Genomic DNA, 18,459 nt, shown 5'->3' with positions numbered 1-18,459 from the left:
TAGGTTTGTGATTCATTTTGATTTAATTTTTGTATATAGTGTGAAGTAAGGTTGAACTCCTTACTTTTGAGTGTGGATATCCATTTCTTCCAATACCATTTGTTGAACAGGCTGTTCTTTTCCCATGGAATGATCTTGGCTCCCTCTTCAAATTTCTCTGTATTTTTTCTTAATCTTTGTTCTTGCAAAAGAGATATATTGTATCTAAAAAGCCCTTCTATTTAATGCAAAATGGCTCCCAAGCTGAGTGTCTCTAGAGTATGTATATTAGCATGCCTAGCTTCCAAAATTGCCACAGCTACTATTGCAGTTGCTTGTGTCTGTGCTTGCATCAGTACATGTTTATAAAAAAGTGTAATAATGGGTTTTATACTTGTTTTTAGAATGCAGTTATGAACACATAAATGTATTTGATAAAGTGCATTTTGACTTGGTGAGATCAAACTGGAAAGAAAGGATTTGGTATAGTTACTGATAATTTTGACTTGATAATAGAAGGAAAAAATCAGATATTTGAATGCAAGTGATTTAGTATATGTAGCTATTAAAAGTTTGTGCTTCACAAACACAGTCAAAATCATGCATATTGTGGAGACTGTGTATACAAAATACTGGAAGTTTCCACTTTCTCAAAGAGATAGAAGCAGTGGCAGAGTTGTATACAAGCTATTGGTAGCCATTTTACCTAGGGGAATCTTCCAGTGGTGATTAGAATGCTCAGGTGATGATTTGCAATACGTATAGAAAGTGGTGAGAAATGCAAATGGGAGAAAAAGAGTGTCCGGAATATTGGCCAGTGATGGTGTTTTAGTGCAATTTTACCACCATTCAGCCATTTTCCTGAAGGTGTTGATGCTTGTTTTAGGTTGATTTAGATGGTCTTGTGGTTTTATTTATGGCCTAGCATGCTTAATTTTTGTCATCTCAAATAGTCATAAATTTTAGTGAATTGCTTACGAGTCATTGGCAGATTGTAAAAATGCAAATTAATGTATTCCCCAGGGTTAAAAGAAATGTATCACCTATTTTTTCTATTTGATTAAACATTTTTTTTAAATCGAAAAGTTTGTATTTGAGTCTCAGGGGAACTTAATCACCATTTATCAAGGAGCTCATAAGAAAATGTTCTGTGAACTATATATATTACAGACAGGCATTTCTGTGCTCTTAGCCTGCTGGTAGGGAGGTTAGAGGAAGGAGTAAATGAAATTTACAGAGGTTTGTCTTTAATTGTAGAGGGGAGTAGGTAATAAGGTGGCTCTGGAGTCAGGCTATCTAGGTTTGCTTCTCTACCTCCTACTTGAGTGATCTTAGGCAAATTACTGAGTTTTTCTGCCATCACCATTTGTTGTTGTTTTATATTTCTTAAAGGAATTTTTCTTTTGAATCAAGGCAAAGATGGGAAGCTCTTAAAATAACAGATAAAGGAAATGATGGTGCAAGATTATCTTTGGTTACAACATGTGATTATTTTTCTTTATTTTATCCCTAAATTGCCTATATTTTCTCAGACTCTAATTTTTATTAACTGTTAAAGTTTTATTGTTAACAGAAATAGTAACAAAAACAAAACATACAAATTACTGGTTGTCTTAAAACCAGTGCTGTTTAGAAGCTGTTTAGAAGCTACAACCAGTGCTGTTTAGATCACAACTTGAACTGAGGGTAATAAGGAAAGCTCATTGTATTTTTATGATTTAAGTTTTGTTTAAATGTTGGAAAGTTGTGCACTTGGTTGTTTAATATTGAAAATTTTTGGAAAAGACATCTGGTATTTAAAAAAAATACATTAGAGTCTAATAGTTTTTTAACCTATGATGATTACTTTTCAGAGTCATGGGAAGCTAGCAGGAGATGAATCCTTGAATGCCCGGTGTCACAATTGGAACTCTGAACATCCTCTCCACAGCCCCCTCTCCCTGCCCCCCCACCCCCCCTCCCCCCGCTGGGAAATTGTTGTACAGAATTTCTAGATTTGGTGGTGCTTTTTGATTTTAAGTACTGGCCTGGGGTGTTTAACCACCAAGTTGACAAAGAGGAAGATATTTCACCAGATTGTGTTTCACAAGAAAGTGTTCTATGAAAGATACATTTACTCTCAGATGGAACAACTACATTTAAAAGTTGACTACTTAAAGGGCACCTGGGTTGCTCATTCAGCTAAGTGTCCGACTTCGGCTTAGGTCATGATCTCACGGCTGGTGAGTTCGAGCCCTGGGTGGGACTCTGTGCTGACAGCTCAGAGCCTGGAACCCTCTTTGGATTCTGTGTCTCCCTCTCTTTCTGCTCCTCCCTGGCTAATGATCTGCCTCTCCTTCAAAAAATAAACATTAAATGTTGACTGCTTAAAACATGACAAAAAAAACTAAGGCCTTATAGTTCTTCGGTTGTCATGTTTAGTGGTAATTGCTCTAGTAATTTTTGTATTTAATATGTTAAAGCAGACTGATCGAAAACCCGTTAATCTTGGTGGAGAACTACTGTGTATGATAAAACAAACTTCTGTGCAAAAATCTGTTGACAGTTGGGTGAAAATGGAGGGATATTCATGTGGCAAGACCCTGCTGTTCTCTGCTCCCTAGGATATCAATTCAGTGACTTATTTATTAGGGGTCAAAGGTGATTGAACTTGCAGGTCAGTTGACAGACACAGGAGCAATTATTTTCCTGTTCTTCAGGATTGCCCTTTTTCATTTTTTATCTCTAGGCTTAAGTGCATTAATGTTGGGGAACATAGCTCTGTTAGCGATACAGTTTCTCAAATGTCAGAAGAAATTTTGGTAATAAACTTGGGTGTCCTTGTGGTCCCTGATACCTATTACCCCTCCCCCATTGCCCCTTACTTCTTTCCTAGTGAGTATTTCTCTCTAATGCGGTGGTATTTAGATTTTGAAGACTTAGATATTTATAGCTGGTGGAATACTACATTGGATTATCTTTTTAAAAAGGAACTTTGATTGGGCGTCTGTCTGGGTAGTTCAGTTGTTTAGCATCCGTTTGGCTCAGGTCATGGTCTCACAACTCCTGAGATTGAGCCCTGCTCTGACAGCTCACAGAGCCTGGAGCCTGCTTCAGGTTCTGTGTCAGCTTCTTTTTCTGATCTCCCCTGCTTCTGTTCTCTCTCTCTCTCTCTCAAAAATAAACAAACATTAAAAAAACACAACAGCTTTGAGATGTATAGTAATACATATACTACAGTTTACTGACAGTGTGTAATTTAGTGACTTTTAGTATATTTGTGGTTGGGCAGTCATCACTATCAATTTTAGACACTTCTCATCACCCCAAAAAGAAACCCTGTTGGCTGTCATTCCTTATTTAGCACTCAGTCCCCATTTCCTCCCAACTCTTCTAGCCATAGGCAGCCACTAATACGCTTTCTGGGCATTTTGGAATTATACAGTATGTAGTCTTTGATGATTGACAGCTTTCACATAGCATAACGTATTCAAGGTTCATACTGTAGCATGTATCAGGACTTCATGTCGTTGTATTAAAATAACAATTTTAATGTGTAGATATACATTTCAATTCTGTATCAGTTGATAAAATGGGCTATTTCCAATTTTTGACTGATGGTGCTATGAATATTTGTTTACAGATTTTTGTGTGGACATATACCTTCATTTCCTTGGATATATACCTAGAAGCGGAACTGTTAGGTCATTTATTAACTTTGACAGTGGCCATACCAAATTCCCACCGACAGATTAGTTTTTTTCTACCCTTGCCAATATTTATGTGTCTTCTAGTTTGTAGCTGTTCTAGTAGATGTGAAGTGGTATCTCATTAAATCTGCTTGGGTGTGATTGCTTCTGTTGTTTTAATATACTGAGTACTGATTTGGGTTCACAAAATTAGTTTGGGAGTTGCTTTTAAGGTTGAGTAAGACTTGAGGCGCCTTGGGTGACTTATTCGGTTAAGCGTTGAATTTTGGCTCAGGTCATGATCTCACAGTTTGTGAGTTTGAGCCTGGCATTGGGCTCTGCTGACAGCTTGGAGCCTGGAGCCTGCTTTGGATTCTGTGTCTTTTCCTCTCTCTGCCTCTCCTCTACTTGTGCTCTGTCTCCCCCTCTCTCTCAAAAATGAGTATAAAAAAATTAAAAAAGTTTAAGACTGTCATAACTTGTAATGAAAATGAGAAACAGTTTTTAAAAGTCATGATTTATTGAATAATTTCTAGTGATTATTAAGCACTTATTTTGATCTCTTATAAAAGGTTTGCTAAATACATTTTGTTTTAGAGTTTTGCTCAGATTTTTAATGGCTTCTTACAGTTCCTTTTCTTTTTTAAAAATAATTGGGGCATTTAGAAACTAGTAATTCTCCAGGTAAGTGAAATTCTCAGTATTTATTAAAATCATGTAATTATAGTAGCTCTGAGACATATAAAGTAGGAAAAAAAATTTAACTCTATGAAGGTAGGGCCTCTCATAGCCTCTAGCTTGGGACTTGTTTAATCAAGTTTCCTAGTCTAGTGTATAATATTGATTGGATTAAGCAGAGCTATTGAGTATTTTAATTAAGTTTTGCTGGAGCAATGCCATGTTTAATTCAGTCTGGAGATACTGTTTTAAACATGAATTTGTGTTCTTTATTACATTTTTCTTCTAAAAATTCGATCTTTGGGGTCAGATTTGAATTTAAATCTAACCATGTCACTTATTAGCTATCTGACTTTGGGCAAATGACATTAAAGATATGTGAGCCAGTATTCTCAGCAGTGACAGAAAGGATATAGAATTTAAGTCATAGGGTTGTTCTGAGGATTATGTGACATAATTAAAGAGTGTATTATTGTGCTAAAATAGATGAATTCTTTCTTGCCTTGAATTTGTCTTTGTTTTAGCCTACTTCAGTTTCTCATAGGCATGCCTGATAGAATTAAAAATATGCATTTTCTTTTACATGTTCTTAATATTCAAGTTATTGTCTTCTATATCATGTAAAAAGGTAGGAGATAAGCAAAAACGTATAGTAGAAGTCTGCTGCTGTGTTATATCAAAACATTAGACTGGGAAGCTTTCTGATCAAGTCTCTTGTCATCTTTTGCAATTTTGAAAAACAGAAGAAGTTTATTTACCTTTAAGTCTCAGTTTATTTTCCCTTTCGCTAACACAATTCAATTTGCCCAAATGTATGAAAGTGAAGTTATAAGCCTGTGTTGAATAAACTGTAATGTTTCAATCAGACCTGTCTAGTAGAAATAAAAGTTGTGCCACATTGTAATTTAAAATTACCTAGGGGTACCTTGGTGGCTGATTTGGTTAAGCCATATGACTCTTGATTTCAGCTCGGGTCAGGATCAATTGGTTCGTGAGATAGAGCCCCCACATGGGGTTCTGTGCCGAAAGCATGCAGCTTGCTTGGAATTCTGTGTCTCCCCCTCTCTCTCTCCCTGCTCATGCTCTCTCTCAAAATAAGTAAATAAACTTAAAATGGGGAAAAAAACCCCCACCAGGTGAAACTAATTTTAATATTTTACCCCTTATATACAAAATATCTTTTTAATACAAATTACCACAAAAGTTATTCATGAACTATATGTTGTTTTGTTGTAAATCTTTGAAGTCAGAAACATGCTGTGTTTTACACTTCCAGCATCTTTTAATTTGGACTAGTAAACATTTCAAGAACCATGTATACTTGGAATCAATGTTCATACTTAAAAAACTCTCTTACAACAGATTGTATTTAAATATAGTTAATGGCAGTATACTGTTTTAATGGAACACAAAATGACAATACTGATTCTGTCTGTTTCCACTTTAAATCACAGAGATGGGCTCAGGTTACCTCAGGTGATAGGGCTTTATTTTAAGAATTGTTGAGGGAGGAAAGTTAGCCAAACACAGTGAGTCTTTGCAATTGTAATGAAACAGTCTCTGGGAGCTAAAAATGTGTTTCCTCCAATTGTCCCCCCTGCTCTTTGCCTCCTACCTGGGTGAAGATTAGGGGACTGATCTCTACTAACTTCTTTTTTCTCTTGTGCTTCTCTCCTTCTTTTTTCTCCCTCTTGTGCTTTTCTCATTCTCTCTTTTTTCCTTCCCCCTGAGGTCTTTCTGAGGATCTTCTCAACAATGAAAACTCCTGTAACACCAAGTCATTCTTCACCAACCAGAATAGCAGTAACTCTGTTGGCCCTCTCTTTGCTTTGGTGACACATTGGCAACCTTGGTAATTGCCTTTCCCCGCATACTTTGTACCTGCTGCTCCCTTTTCTGGTCATCTTCTCATTAGCTTCTGTTTGTTTTTCTACCATGACTAGTGTCAGCCTCTTCTGCTGCTAGTAATTACCAGTCATAATATCTCCTATTCAAGCAGCTCAGGAAATAGGATATAATTGATTAGTCATGTCCAATATAGAATTGTTTCTGTTGGGGTCACCCAGGCTTCTTCATGTCTAATTCTAAAAGTTGGCATAGAGGCCAATTCCTCATCCTGTAACATGTAGTGAAGATAACAGAGTCACACGACACAAAGGTTGGGCAAAGAATGTCTGGTTGTTTTCCTTACAAGGTAGCTGTGGGTGTTTTTTGGCCTATTCATTGTATATGATGTGCTATACATTCTTAATATTTCCGTTAATCATAAACAGAAAGCTGGTTTCTTCCTTGTTGGTGGTAATTATAATAATCTAAGCTATCAGTTATTATTTTCCATGTACAGGAACAGTATTAAGCATTTTATATGTAGTAGTTCATGAGCTATAGGGTATGTTTTACTGATGAAGGAATTGAGTCACATTGAAATATGAATTGCCTTGTTGAAAGTTTATAGCTTTTCATTAGCACAACTCGGATTTGAATACAGGCAGTCAGCTTTCCAGATGGTAAGGACTTAAAAACTATAGCCTAACATTTCAGAGCTGCAGCTGACTAGGATAGTCATCTATCAGAAATTTCGCCTATTTTACAGATAAGATAATGGCAGTTTAGGTGTCTTGCATAAGTTTACAGAGTCTAGTCATTGCCAGGAACTTAGTTTCTGATTCCTAGACTAGTACTCTCTTACAGAAGAAGTACTTAAAATACATGAGAGTTTGAACATTAATCTTGAAACTCAAACTTGTTAAGTTTATGTATCCATATTAAGTGGATATATAATATATGGTTATACACAATCATCCATGTAGGCTATTTTCTTATTAGACTATTTAGCTTGAGAATTGTACAGAGAAGAGAAGAGTAAGCAGGATACTGAGGTTCATTCGCAAGAATCTAGCTGAAGGTGAAAGAAAGTACTTTCTGCCAAATTAGAATCTTCCTGAGAGATTGTGTGTGGAGTGATGGCAAACTGCCCAATTTAATGCATGGTGGATGAAATAATTTGAAATATAATGAAGGTGTACACTACCCTAGAGGATTTGGTAAAGAAACCTGAATTAAAGATATAAAAAAGTTAATTATGTTAGTTGTGAAATCTTAGTTATTCTCTTGGAAAAACATTTTTATAATGTATCTTAGGTTTTAATGACATATAACTATGAAGTTATAGAAAGGTTTAGTAGAATAGCCTTGGCTTAACTAAATAAATACGTAACTTTAATATTTATGGATAGTCAGATCCAAATAGGATATTTAAGTTCTAAAGAATGTCCACACTTTTTGAGAGTTAATAAAATACAGAAGACTAGTATATTCTTTTAAGTCAGTAAAATGAGACTATCTCAGATTGTTTTCCTTGCTAAAAATGCAAATTCTCAGGCAACGTCTCATATATCAAGGTACATTTTTGAATGGGGTTGAGTAATCTGGGTTTTATTAAGCCCTTCAGGTGATTTCAGTGTGTGCTGAGTTTGACAACCACTGTGGTAGAGGCAAGCAAGTTAGCACTTGAAACAGTTTCATTTTGTTGTGTTGAAAAACAAGCACATTTTCCTGCCAAAGGTTTTGAATCATTAATAAACAATCAACTCAACCGGTGTCTTTTTTTTTTTTTATAAAGTTGAGGCTGTGGTAAATTTTGTTTTTAGTATATCTATTGGAAAGAGTGTATATACAGGCAGTGGAAAGTCGGGGATTCATATTTTGTTTCCGATCTACCCTCATTATCCTTCAGGAAGTTTTTTTGACCCTTTTCAAAGTCATAGCTTCTTTCTCTGAGAAAAAAAATAATACCATCCATCAGGGTGGATCATAAGAAGGATTGGAAGTAGTGTAAGTGCTAGACATTTAGAGGCTTTAAAAGATTATTGATTATTACACCTTCAGCTTTGTGGGTTTTTTTTTTTTCTAGTTTAGAGGCTGCAGTTTCCTTAACATTATCTACATTTATTAAAACTAATTTGAAAGGTTAATTAGGTAAGAATTCAGAGGTAGCAGTTCTTTATCTTCCTAAATCTTGGCAAATCTGGTACATGAGCGGCTGCTTTGTCATCTAATACTACGTTAAGGAGAAATTCCAGACAAACTGAAATGAACTCAGTTAACTTGACACAATGATTTTGTTAAAATGCCAGTTAACTCAGCCTGGATTAAAGTCTTCTAGAATGTAGAAGGACACCAAGTACATTTTCGTTATTGTAGTTAAAAGTAGAAAATTGGAAGAATGATTGATTTCATTCTGTGTCACTTTGGAGCTAAGTTATACCTTATGCAGGATTTGTGCACTTTAAGGCATTTGATAATTGGCTATGTGTATTTAGAAAATGAAAGTTGGGACTTTCTGACTCTACATTTTACTTCCCCTGTTTTTTTTTTTTTTTAAATTATGTAATATTTTTCTGGTTCCAAAGTAAAAACTGTATAACGAGATACATTGAGCAAAGTCTGGCATCCAAGCCTATCCTCTCTTATCACTGTTTTCTTCATCTGCCCATAGGTAATTATTCATGTTAGTAGTGTTTGGCTTCTTTATCTTATTAAAAAATTTTATTGACTGGGGCACCTGGGTGGTTCAGTCAGTTGAAGGTCTGACTTTGGCTTAGGTCATGATTTCCCTATTCGTGTGTTTGAGCTCCACATCAGGCTGACTGCTGTCAGCACAGAGGCTGCTTTGGAACCTCTGTCTCCCTCTCTGCTCCTCCCCTATTTGCATTCTCTCTCTCAAAAATAAAAATAAACATTAAAAAATTTATTTACTTATTTTTTATTTTAAAAAAAGTTTAAGTAATCTCCAGCCACCCAACATGGTTTTCATACTCACAACACTGAGATCAAGAGTTACATGCTCTTCTCACTGAGCCAGCCAGTTGTCCTGGTTTTTTCATCTTGTTAAAAATTTAAGTAAACACATACACATTAATTTTTTTCTTTAAATAAGAGGTAACATCTTAGTTATACAGGTTAATTTTTTTCTTTGAAAAAGAGTAACATTTTAGTTATATTGTTTTGCACTGTTTCATTCATTCCGTAGTAGTGTATAGATTTCCTTATACCATTATACAACTGTGTAATACTTAATTGCATAGTTCTTTATCATGTCCACCTAGCATAGTTACTCAACTCTCTTCTATTGATAGACATTTAGGTTGCTTCTAGTCTTTTGCTATTACAAATAGTATTTTGCCCTTTGGAATAAATTCCTAGAAGTGAGATCATGGGTCAGAGTATAAATGTAGATGTAATTTTGCTAGCTATTGCCAACTGTCTTTCCATTAGAGGTTGTAACAATTTCTGTACCCATTAGTAATATATGAGAATTCTTATTTCCCTACATCTTTGTCATTAGAGTATGTCAGACTTGTAGATTTTTGCTACTCTGATAGGTGGGAAATGAATACGTCAGGGTAGTTTTAATATTTTTTCTTAAGGGTGAGATCAAACATCTTTTCACTTAAATTTTTGACTCAGCTTCATATTTGTGCACATTTTTTCCCAGGAAGTGTTTCTTGGTTATTACTCTTGCTTCTATCCTAAAGAATTGCTCTTTAGATTTTTTTCTCTTTGGTGGGGTGATAATAACTCAAACAGTATTTATTACCAGGCATGTATGATTAAATAAAAAAATCTGTTTACGGTTTTTTTTTTTTTTTTTGTATGAAAGAAGTGACAGTCTAATTTGGGAAAAGTTAGTTATATGAAGATCATCATGATTCGGTAAAATAAATGTTGATGGAAATGAATACCAAGCTCTGAGGAAGCATTAAGCCTATGTTATACTGACTTGGGTATCAGGGATTTTGTTAGCATGTGAAGTGTTCTTTCGATTGAGTCTTTAAGAAAGAGGAGATTGGCAGGTTGATGCAACCTTGAAGAGTATTCCAGTCACAGGAAGCAATGCCAAGGAAGAGTATGGTGTGGAGGACTCCTAGGTCACCTGGTTTTGTGGGGTAGGGATGAGGGGAATGGCATCAAGACTGCATCTTCATCATCAGGATTTGCTAAGTCTCCACTTGTTGACCCTAAACACATTTTATAAAATTTTTTTTTTTTACTTTTTTAAGTACTCCCTGCACCCAACCTGGGGCTCAGACTCAGAACACTGAGATCAAAAATTGCATGCTGCACTGACTGAAACAACCAGGCAGCCCCCTAAACCCAGTTCTAAATTAAGATAACCATAGCAGTGCCAACTTGAAAAATTTGATTAAAATATTCATGTTTCCTTTTTAAAAATTTTCTCTCTGAGGCACATACTCTTTCTGTATAATCTTTCTGCTCCTCACATTTTTGAGTAAACTTGAGTAAACCCTGGGAAGTAGAGTGATTTCATCCCTTCCTTCATTTTTTATTGTTAAGTGAGCATAAAGTTTTAACTTTTTATCTGTGCCATACTTTCAATTTCTCCTTACCATTTGCTTTGTGCCAAGTTCAAGGCTCCTTTGCAATATGTTGTTTGATTTGGTGGGGAGTGAAGGATCTGGCAAGAGGAAGGTCCTTCAGAGAGAATTGAGTCTGGAAAGGTAGGTCAGAACTAGGCTAGATGGTCAGAAGTCTTTTATCTCATTTTGAGGAATTTGTATTTTGTCTTGGTGGAGAGCCTCTAAAGAATCTGAAATGGGTTAGGAATAGAGGAGGGGAATGACATGATAAGTTTTTCATTTTTGAGAGGTAATTTTGATGACTATCTTGAGAAAAGATGGACTGGAGAAAGTACATCATAGAGGAGAGAGCAACGGTTCCCCAGCCAGCAGCAGTAGCATCACCTGGGAACTTGTTAGAAATATAGATACCCAGGGACGCCTGGGTGGCTTAGTTGGTTAAGCGTCCGAGTTTCGCTTAGGTCATGATCTTGCGGTTCGTGGGTTCGAGCCCCGTGTCAGGCTCTGTGCTGGCTGCCAGCTCAGAGCCTGGAGCCTGTTTCAGTCTGTGACTCCCTCTCTCTCTGACCCTCCCCTGCTCATGCTGTCTCTCTCTCTCCTAGAAATGAATAAAACATTAAAAAAAAAAAAAACAGAAATATAGATACCCAGGCCCCTTCCTAGAACTCTAGAGGTGGGTTGCAGCAATCTGTTTTGATTCTGATGCATGCCAAAGTTTGGAATTAGGGATGTAAAGGTCAATGAGGCTGTATTACGGTTTGCAAATGCTTTTCACATTAATTATGTCATTGGTTTTTGTTGATGTGTGTTATGTTTGTTTCTTAAATTCACAAGAGAAGTAGATTAACCAAGATTTTGGGACTTACTTATTTGGGAGTCTAATATGAAAAGACTTGAAAAGTTGGGTTAGTGTGGTAATGTATTATACTTGGAAAAGGAGAAACATGACAAAGTAAACTATAGTCAAGAGAAAATATTGGAGCAGAATAAAACAAGTAAATGGTGCCTAATCTTTACATTTATTTCTTTTTGAGAGACCGAGCACAAGTTGGGGAAGGAGACACAGAATCCAAAGTAGGCTCCAGGCTCTGAGCTGCAAGCACGGAGCCTGATGCAGGGCTCGAACTCAAAAACCATGAGGTCATGACCTGAGCCAAAGTTGGTCATGTAACCGACTGAACCACCCAGGTACCCCAAATGTGCCTAATCTTGAATGTTGCCCGTACATGGCATTGACTTGTAGTGTGGTATTTCTATCTGCAGTAGGGAAAACTGATATAAAATACTGTAAGAAAAAATAAAAAGGGGGGGGAGAACTGTGGAACCCAAAGGAAAGGATGGTGTGTTTGCCCCAGATGTGCCAAGGTGCTCTTGTACAGTCACTTCCACAGAGCTATTTTCATTCTTTATATAACCGCCAGCACCTGATTTGCATCTAACCCAGTTTTTTCACTGAGAGTGTGAGGGCTGAGGGTATAAATTTCAACCTTGTTGGAATGGGACTGAGTAAATGTGATAATCTTTTTATTTTCCTGTTAGTTTTGCTGGGTGACCAGAAATACAGATGGAGCAAATGCTTTGTAAATATCAAAATTGTGCCTTAAAGGATCAGTAATCTTTAATTCTCCTTTGAATTTTATTCCAGGACCCATCAGTTACACAAGTGACAAGAAATGTTCCACCAGGACTTGATGAATATAATCCATTCTCGGATTCTAGAACAGTAAGACTGTCTTAATTGGACTACTTTTAAATGTTAAAATTGAAATTAAGTAGGAATTATGTTTCAATTATGATGTCTAGTTGATTGGTTACACTTGTATAAAATAAGCTGTTAGTGTTTTTTTTTTATAATTTAGAAAGTTAAAAATTTTTCTGAATAGGAAGAAATATCAGTAATGGTCCTAGTTTCTCTGGTAGATGGTAGAATTATCTGGAACTTGACCTGGCTTACGAACATGCTCTTCTCAAAATTTAGTCTTGATTTATGTAGGGATATGAAAAAAAATCCTTAATAAACAAGGGTTCTCTACCCTGGATGCATGTAAGAAGCACCCGGAGAGGTTTATTACACTTTTCATTAGGGCCCTACACTCTCACAGGCCACTGTGTTTTTTGTTGTAGCTGTTGGGGTGATTTTATTCTAACCAGCTTTGAGAACTGTTAAGGTAGGTTTTGTTGAGAATTCTTCCCCACAATTTCTCTGGCAGATAATTTGTTTTCTTTATTTTGAGTCTTCAGTTTAATTCTCACACTCAAGAGGTCTCTTGTTTTAAATACCATTGGCTTTTGAAATGTGAGTCCTCCAGTTGAAGATACTGAAGTTCTTCAGCTGTATGCTTGGATTTACATATCACTATAATGATTTTCACTTCATCATCTCTTCCTGATGTGTGTTTCCAGTCTGCAAAATAATTCCAGAAGATATTGTAGGTTTTACTTAGAAATATATTCAAGATTGGGGTGCTTGGGTGGCTCAGTTTGTTAAGCGTCCAACTTTGGTTCAGTTCATGATCTCACAATCTGAGTTCGAGCCCTGTGTACTGAGCCCTTTGCTGACAGCTCATAACCTGCTTTGGATTCTGTGTCTCCCTTTCTCTCTGCCCCTCCCCTGCTTGTGTTCTGTCTCTCTCTCAAAAACGAATAAACATTGAAAAATTAAAAAAAAATATTCAAGATGTATTATATTAACAGTTTAGTTCTAGGAAGAACTTTGTACAAAGTAAAAGCATTAAAGTAAGAATGAACTTCCATGTTTCACCTCAAAGCTCTCATTTAACAGACATTGCTTATGTGTAGCAACTGCAGTCAAGCTCAGGATTACAAAAGTGTTCCCTGGGCAAGTAAATTTCAGTTTGAACCATTTGAGATAGCCAATCAGTTGACCATTTTGACATGTAAAAATCGCGATTTAAAATGATTCAACCCTATAGTAAATTAGTGCTGTGAATGGATGTATGAGAGTGCATTTGGTTGTAGTTGAAAGGGAGAAAAACACGAGTTGTTATATTTTATTCCACTATATGTAGTCTTTTTTTTTTTTTAAATTTCTGAGAGAGAGAGAATGACAGCATGAGCAGGGGAAGGTCAGAGAGAGGGAGACACAGAATCTCGAACAGGCTCCAGGCCCTGAGCTGTCAGCACAGAGCCCGACGCAGGGCTTGAACCCACGAACTGCGAGATCATGACCTGAGCCTAAGTTGGACGCTTAACCAGCTGAGCCACCCAGGCGCCCCCAATATGTAGTCTTTTTAATAAGATTTCTATGGGGTGGAGATGGGAACAAGACTTGTTAAAATATGCTGGTAACGAATGAAAAGAGGTTTTCATTCAATTTTGAAGATTGTGCTAGCGAGAAGTATATTAAGCTTTTTAAAAGTTGCAGCTTCAGATTATTCATATCGGTGGTATTAGTACTATTTACCAAGTTGTCTACTTTTGCCATATGCTTGACCTTTATTCCTTAATTCTTATAACATTCAAAATGGCTATTTTAAATTTCAATTTTACTGATTAGGAATGTGAGATGCAGGTCATCCAGATAGTGGCAGAATGGGTTTAACCAACTTACCTGTTTTTTGTAAAGCATTTGCCTTTTCCATTTTGCTGGTTCTTTCCTGAGAGATAGATGCTTAAGCATAGAAGGTACAGTACTGATCTCTGAAAAATTTCTCACCTAATTGGAATTTAAAACAATGACAACAAAGAAAATCTATCCAGGAAAAATAAAACACAAAAGTATAAATTATAGTTTGAAGTGTAGAGTTTTTATAGTAAAGGAAAGGTTTTCTTAGAATAGTCTTAGTTATAGCTAGGCAGTACTGCCTATTTAAAGTACAAGCCTGTTTAAAATGAAACACTTCTCAGGGTTACCTGGGTGGCTCAGTGGGTTGAACATCTGACTCTTGATTTAGGCTCAAATCATGAGCCCAGGGTTGTGGGATCAGCCCTGTGTTGGGCTCACTGCTGGGCCTGGAGCCTGCTTGAGATTCTTTCCCACCCTCTCTCCCTCTGTCTCCCTCCCTTCCTCTCCCATACTTGTGCTTTCTCTCTATCAAAAAAAAAAAAGAAAAGAAAAAAAAGAAAAGAAATACTTCTTATGGTAACTAACTAGAATTTATTTATTTTTTTAATGTTTGTTTATTTTTGAGAGAGCGAGAGAGCGAGAGCGTGAGTAGGGAAGGAGTAGAGAGAGAGGGAGACACAGCATTCGAAACAGGCTCCAGGCTCTGAGCTGTCAGCACAGAGCCCAACACGGGGCTCGAACTCTGAAACTGTGACATCATGACCTGAAGCTGAAGTTGAGTGGATGCTTAACCAACTGAGCCACCCAGGTACCCCTCTTTTTTTTTTTTTTTTTTTAAATACTATGCCCAATGTTGACTTGAACTCCTTATGGCCCTGACAGGCAGCCATACACCCCTGTCATGCCTACATTTTTGACCATAAGGAAGATAATTGGTTTATGTAAGAACTCCCTTTAAGGTAATTCTGGACAGTAGGTAGAGACTCATAACCTTGGATTCTAAACTAGGCCCTGCCACTGATAAGTTGGTGGCTTTAGGCAGCCACTTAACTTGTTTGGACATTTTTCTTTTTAATGTGTAACAATGGAAGTAGATGGGAAGACTTTCTCTTTTGAAAATGGTTGAAACTTTTAGCTCAGGAATTGACTAAATAAAATTGTACATAGTAGTTTACCTATCTTTAATAATGAAAATGCGTCTTCTATAGTGTAATAATTGTATTTTCTCTTGCTCTGTGTTTCTTTTTATATCTTTTCCTTTTTCCTTTGCTTCTCATTGTCTTACCTTTCTTGGAGCTCATTATCTGTCACTTACCAATCTTCTTTGTTTCTTTGCTCATTTAATGATAATTATTGCTTTGTATCCTAAGTGTCATTGGCTAGAAATACCTGCATCCTTTTTGGCTCAAAGAGCTTCTTTTCCTATTGCTAATTCTTTGCCACATCCTGTCACTTATATCTCCAGGGGATAGTACCAGTCTCTTTTCATTCCTACTAAACTGTCCTAATTCAAGTACTCATGTGAAATAATACAGTGGCCTATCTACTTACGTGTCTCCAGTTTCTCTCCTCTCAGCTTAAATTCCACATTCAGTCATTATAATCATTTCCTTGCCTTCCCTTCTCTCACTTTACTTTGACATAATCTGTTGGCTAAAACTCAAGTGTTGGTTAAATACAATTATGTCTACTACTTTCTGCCCCTACCTTAGCAGCTAAATATGACTGGAGAAAGCAGTCTTTCCATATTCTCTTTTGCCATCCTTTTTTTTTTAAAGTTATTTTTGAGAAAGGGAGGCAGAGAGAGGGAAAGAGAGAATCCCAACCAGGCTTTGCGCTGACAGAATCATCTTGATTGGGGCTTGAACTCCTGAATCATGAGATCATGACCTGAGCTGAAATATGGAGTCAGACAGTTAGCCAACTGAGCCACCCAGGCTCCCCAAGAGTACAAACTTATAATAACAGTAAATAAGCCACAGAGATCTAATGTACAGTCTATCACAGACAATACAGTATAGTACAGATAATCATATTGTATTGTAAGTATGGTATTTGATGCATATTGCTACAATGGCAACCATATTACTATATATATATCTAATCAAAGCAACATGGCTATATACCTTAAACTTACAAAATGTTTTATGTGAAATTTACCCAACTAAAAAAAGAAAGTACTTCCATTTCTGGTAACACAGCAGACCACACACAACCAAGAGACCCCTAATACCTAATAACTAAAAATCTTGGATTGAATTTTATTTAAATAAAATGTTAAATACATAACTGAGCTCACAGGATTCCTGGAGAAAGGCAGAAAGCAAGAAAAACTCCAAATCCAAACAATGCCATTCACAAAATCACTGGGATTTAATAAGCTAGAAACAAATCTTGTCTCCTCCATAAAGCCAGCACTCTCTGAAAAGGATTTCTAAAAATAGAAATCTTCCCTGATAATTTATTTTTTCCTGCATTTCTTCTTTTTTCCTTTTTGACAATAATTTATTGTCAAATTGATTTCCGTACAACACCCAGTGCTCATCCCAACAAGTGCCCTCTTCCATGCCCATCACCCCCTTTCCTCTCTTGCACACCCCCATTAGCCCTCAGTTTGTTCTCAGCATTCAAGAGTCTCTCATGCTTTGCGTCCCTCTCTCTCCTCAACTATTTTTTCTCCTTCCCCTCCCCCATGGTCCTCTGTTAAGTTTCTCCTGTTCCACTTATAAGTAAAAACATATGGTATCTGCCCTTCTCTGCCTGACTTCTATCACTCAACATAACAGCCTCAAGTTCCATCCACGTTTCTACAAATGGCCAGATTTCGTTCTTCTCATTGCCATGTAGTATTTCATTGTATAGATAAACCACATCTTCTTGATCCATTCATCAGTTGTTGGACGTTTAGGCTCTATCCATGATTTGGCTATTGTTGAAAGTGCTGCTCTGAACATTGTGGTATATGTGCCCCATGCATTAGCTCTCATGCATCCTGATAAGGGCTTTATAAAATGCTTTTTTCCTCAGTAATATGTTTATCAGTTTTTTTTATTGATTTGTATATAATGAAATGTATTAACCAATTGATGGTTATATATATTACTAGATTTTCCTTTTTAATCTTGGTGAAATATTTAATATCATCAAACTTCTAAATATTTACTAGATATATTACCTTTTCATTATGCTTTATCTCCCGTCATCCCTTTCAAATATTTAGAATACCTTTCTTCAACCCAAGATCCAATAGTTGTCTATATTCTGTGTACTGTACTATGTTCTGGTGTCTTTATAGTTAAAAACGAAAAATCCGTTTGGGATTTATTCTGGTGAGATACAGAGAACTGGTATTTTCCCCCTCACACATTTAAACAATTGTCTCAGCATAATTTTGATGACTTTTTTCTACTCCCATTGTTTTGAAATGCTATCTTGGGTTGTATGCTGTCATCGTATAAATACTGGAATTCCAAATTTTGATATTTCAAACTTCATGTTTTTCTATTTTTGGGAACTACGTCACTGTCTTTGCAGTTCTTGATTACTAGTGAGTTTGAACCATTGATTGTTTTATTGACTATCCCGGTTTCCTTCTTTGTGTTGCCTGTTCAATTCTTTTGCTCATTTTTCTTTTAGTAGTTTGTAGTGCTGTCAATTTGTAGCAATTCTTCATGTACTCTGAGTAGCACTATTTATGCATTGTAACCAGTTTTCCCTAGTCTGTGATTTGAGGGTATCCCCTGCTTTCCAAAACTTTGTTATACCACTTTACTTTTACAAAAGACCTACATTAGTACCTGAAATTGCTAATGTAAAGAAATCTGATTTTCTTCTATTTTGTGGGAAAAGCTATCACTGTACAAATGGAGGTTTTTTGAAGTGGTGTAAAGTTAACTTTCAGAAAGTGGGGATACCTGTAGTTGAATTTGTCCATCTTTATTGTTTTTGTGTTTTTTTAATCTTAACAAGTTCTTAGTGAGCATTTACTGTGATCCAAGCACTGTTTTAGGAACTTGACATTCACCGTAGGCACAATACACAGAGATTTCTAGAGCTTACATTTGAGCAGCTCTTATGTACCCTAGGTTCAAAAAAATACTTATTTTTTTCCCTAAAAGTGTGTAAGTTTTGCTTTTTCACTTTTTTAGGTCATCCACCTGGAATTTATTTTTGTATAGTGTGAAGTAGGAAATCTACGTTATTCCATGTAGATAGGCAGTTTTCCTAG

At 36.3% G+C, this 18,459-nt stretch overlaps 1 protein-coding gene across 1 annotated transcript in view; it reads left to right on the top strand.

Annotated features, from left to right (window-relative positions):
* SCAMP1 (secretory carrier membrane protein 1) overlaps window positions 1-18,459 on the top strand; it is a 101,922-nt gene that overhangs the window by 10,813 nt on the left and 72,650 nt on the right. The window contains exon 2 of the mRNA XM_039247438.1: window positions 12,351-12,428. Coding sequence (XP_039103369.1) covers window positions 12,351-12,428 — 78 coding nt within the window. The remainder of the gene's footprint in view (window positions 1-12,350; window positions 12,429-18,459) is intronic.

Source organism: Hyaena hyaena, unplaced genomic scaffold (genome assembly GCF_003009895.1).
Source record: "Hyaena hyaena isolate Hyena2069 unplaced genomic scaffold, ASM300989v1 scaffold_299, whole genome shotgun sequence".
Lineage (NCBI taxonomy): Eukaryota > Metazoa > Chordata > Mammalia > Carnivora > Hyaenidae > Hyaena > Hyaena hyaena.
The sequence above is the reverse complement of the archived record's forward strand: the minus strand, read 5'-3'. Positions and strand labels throughout refer to the sequence as shown.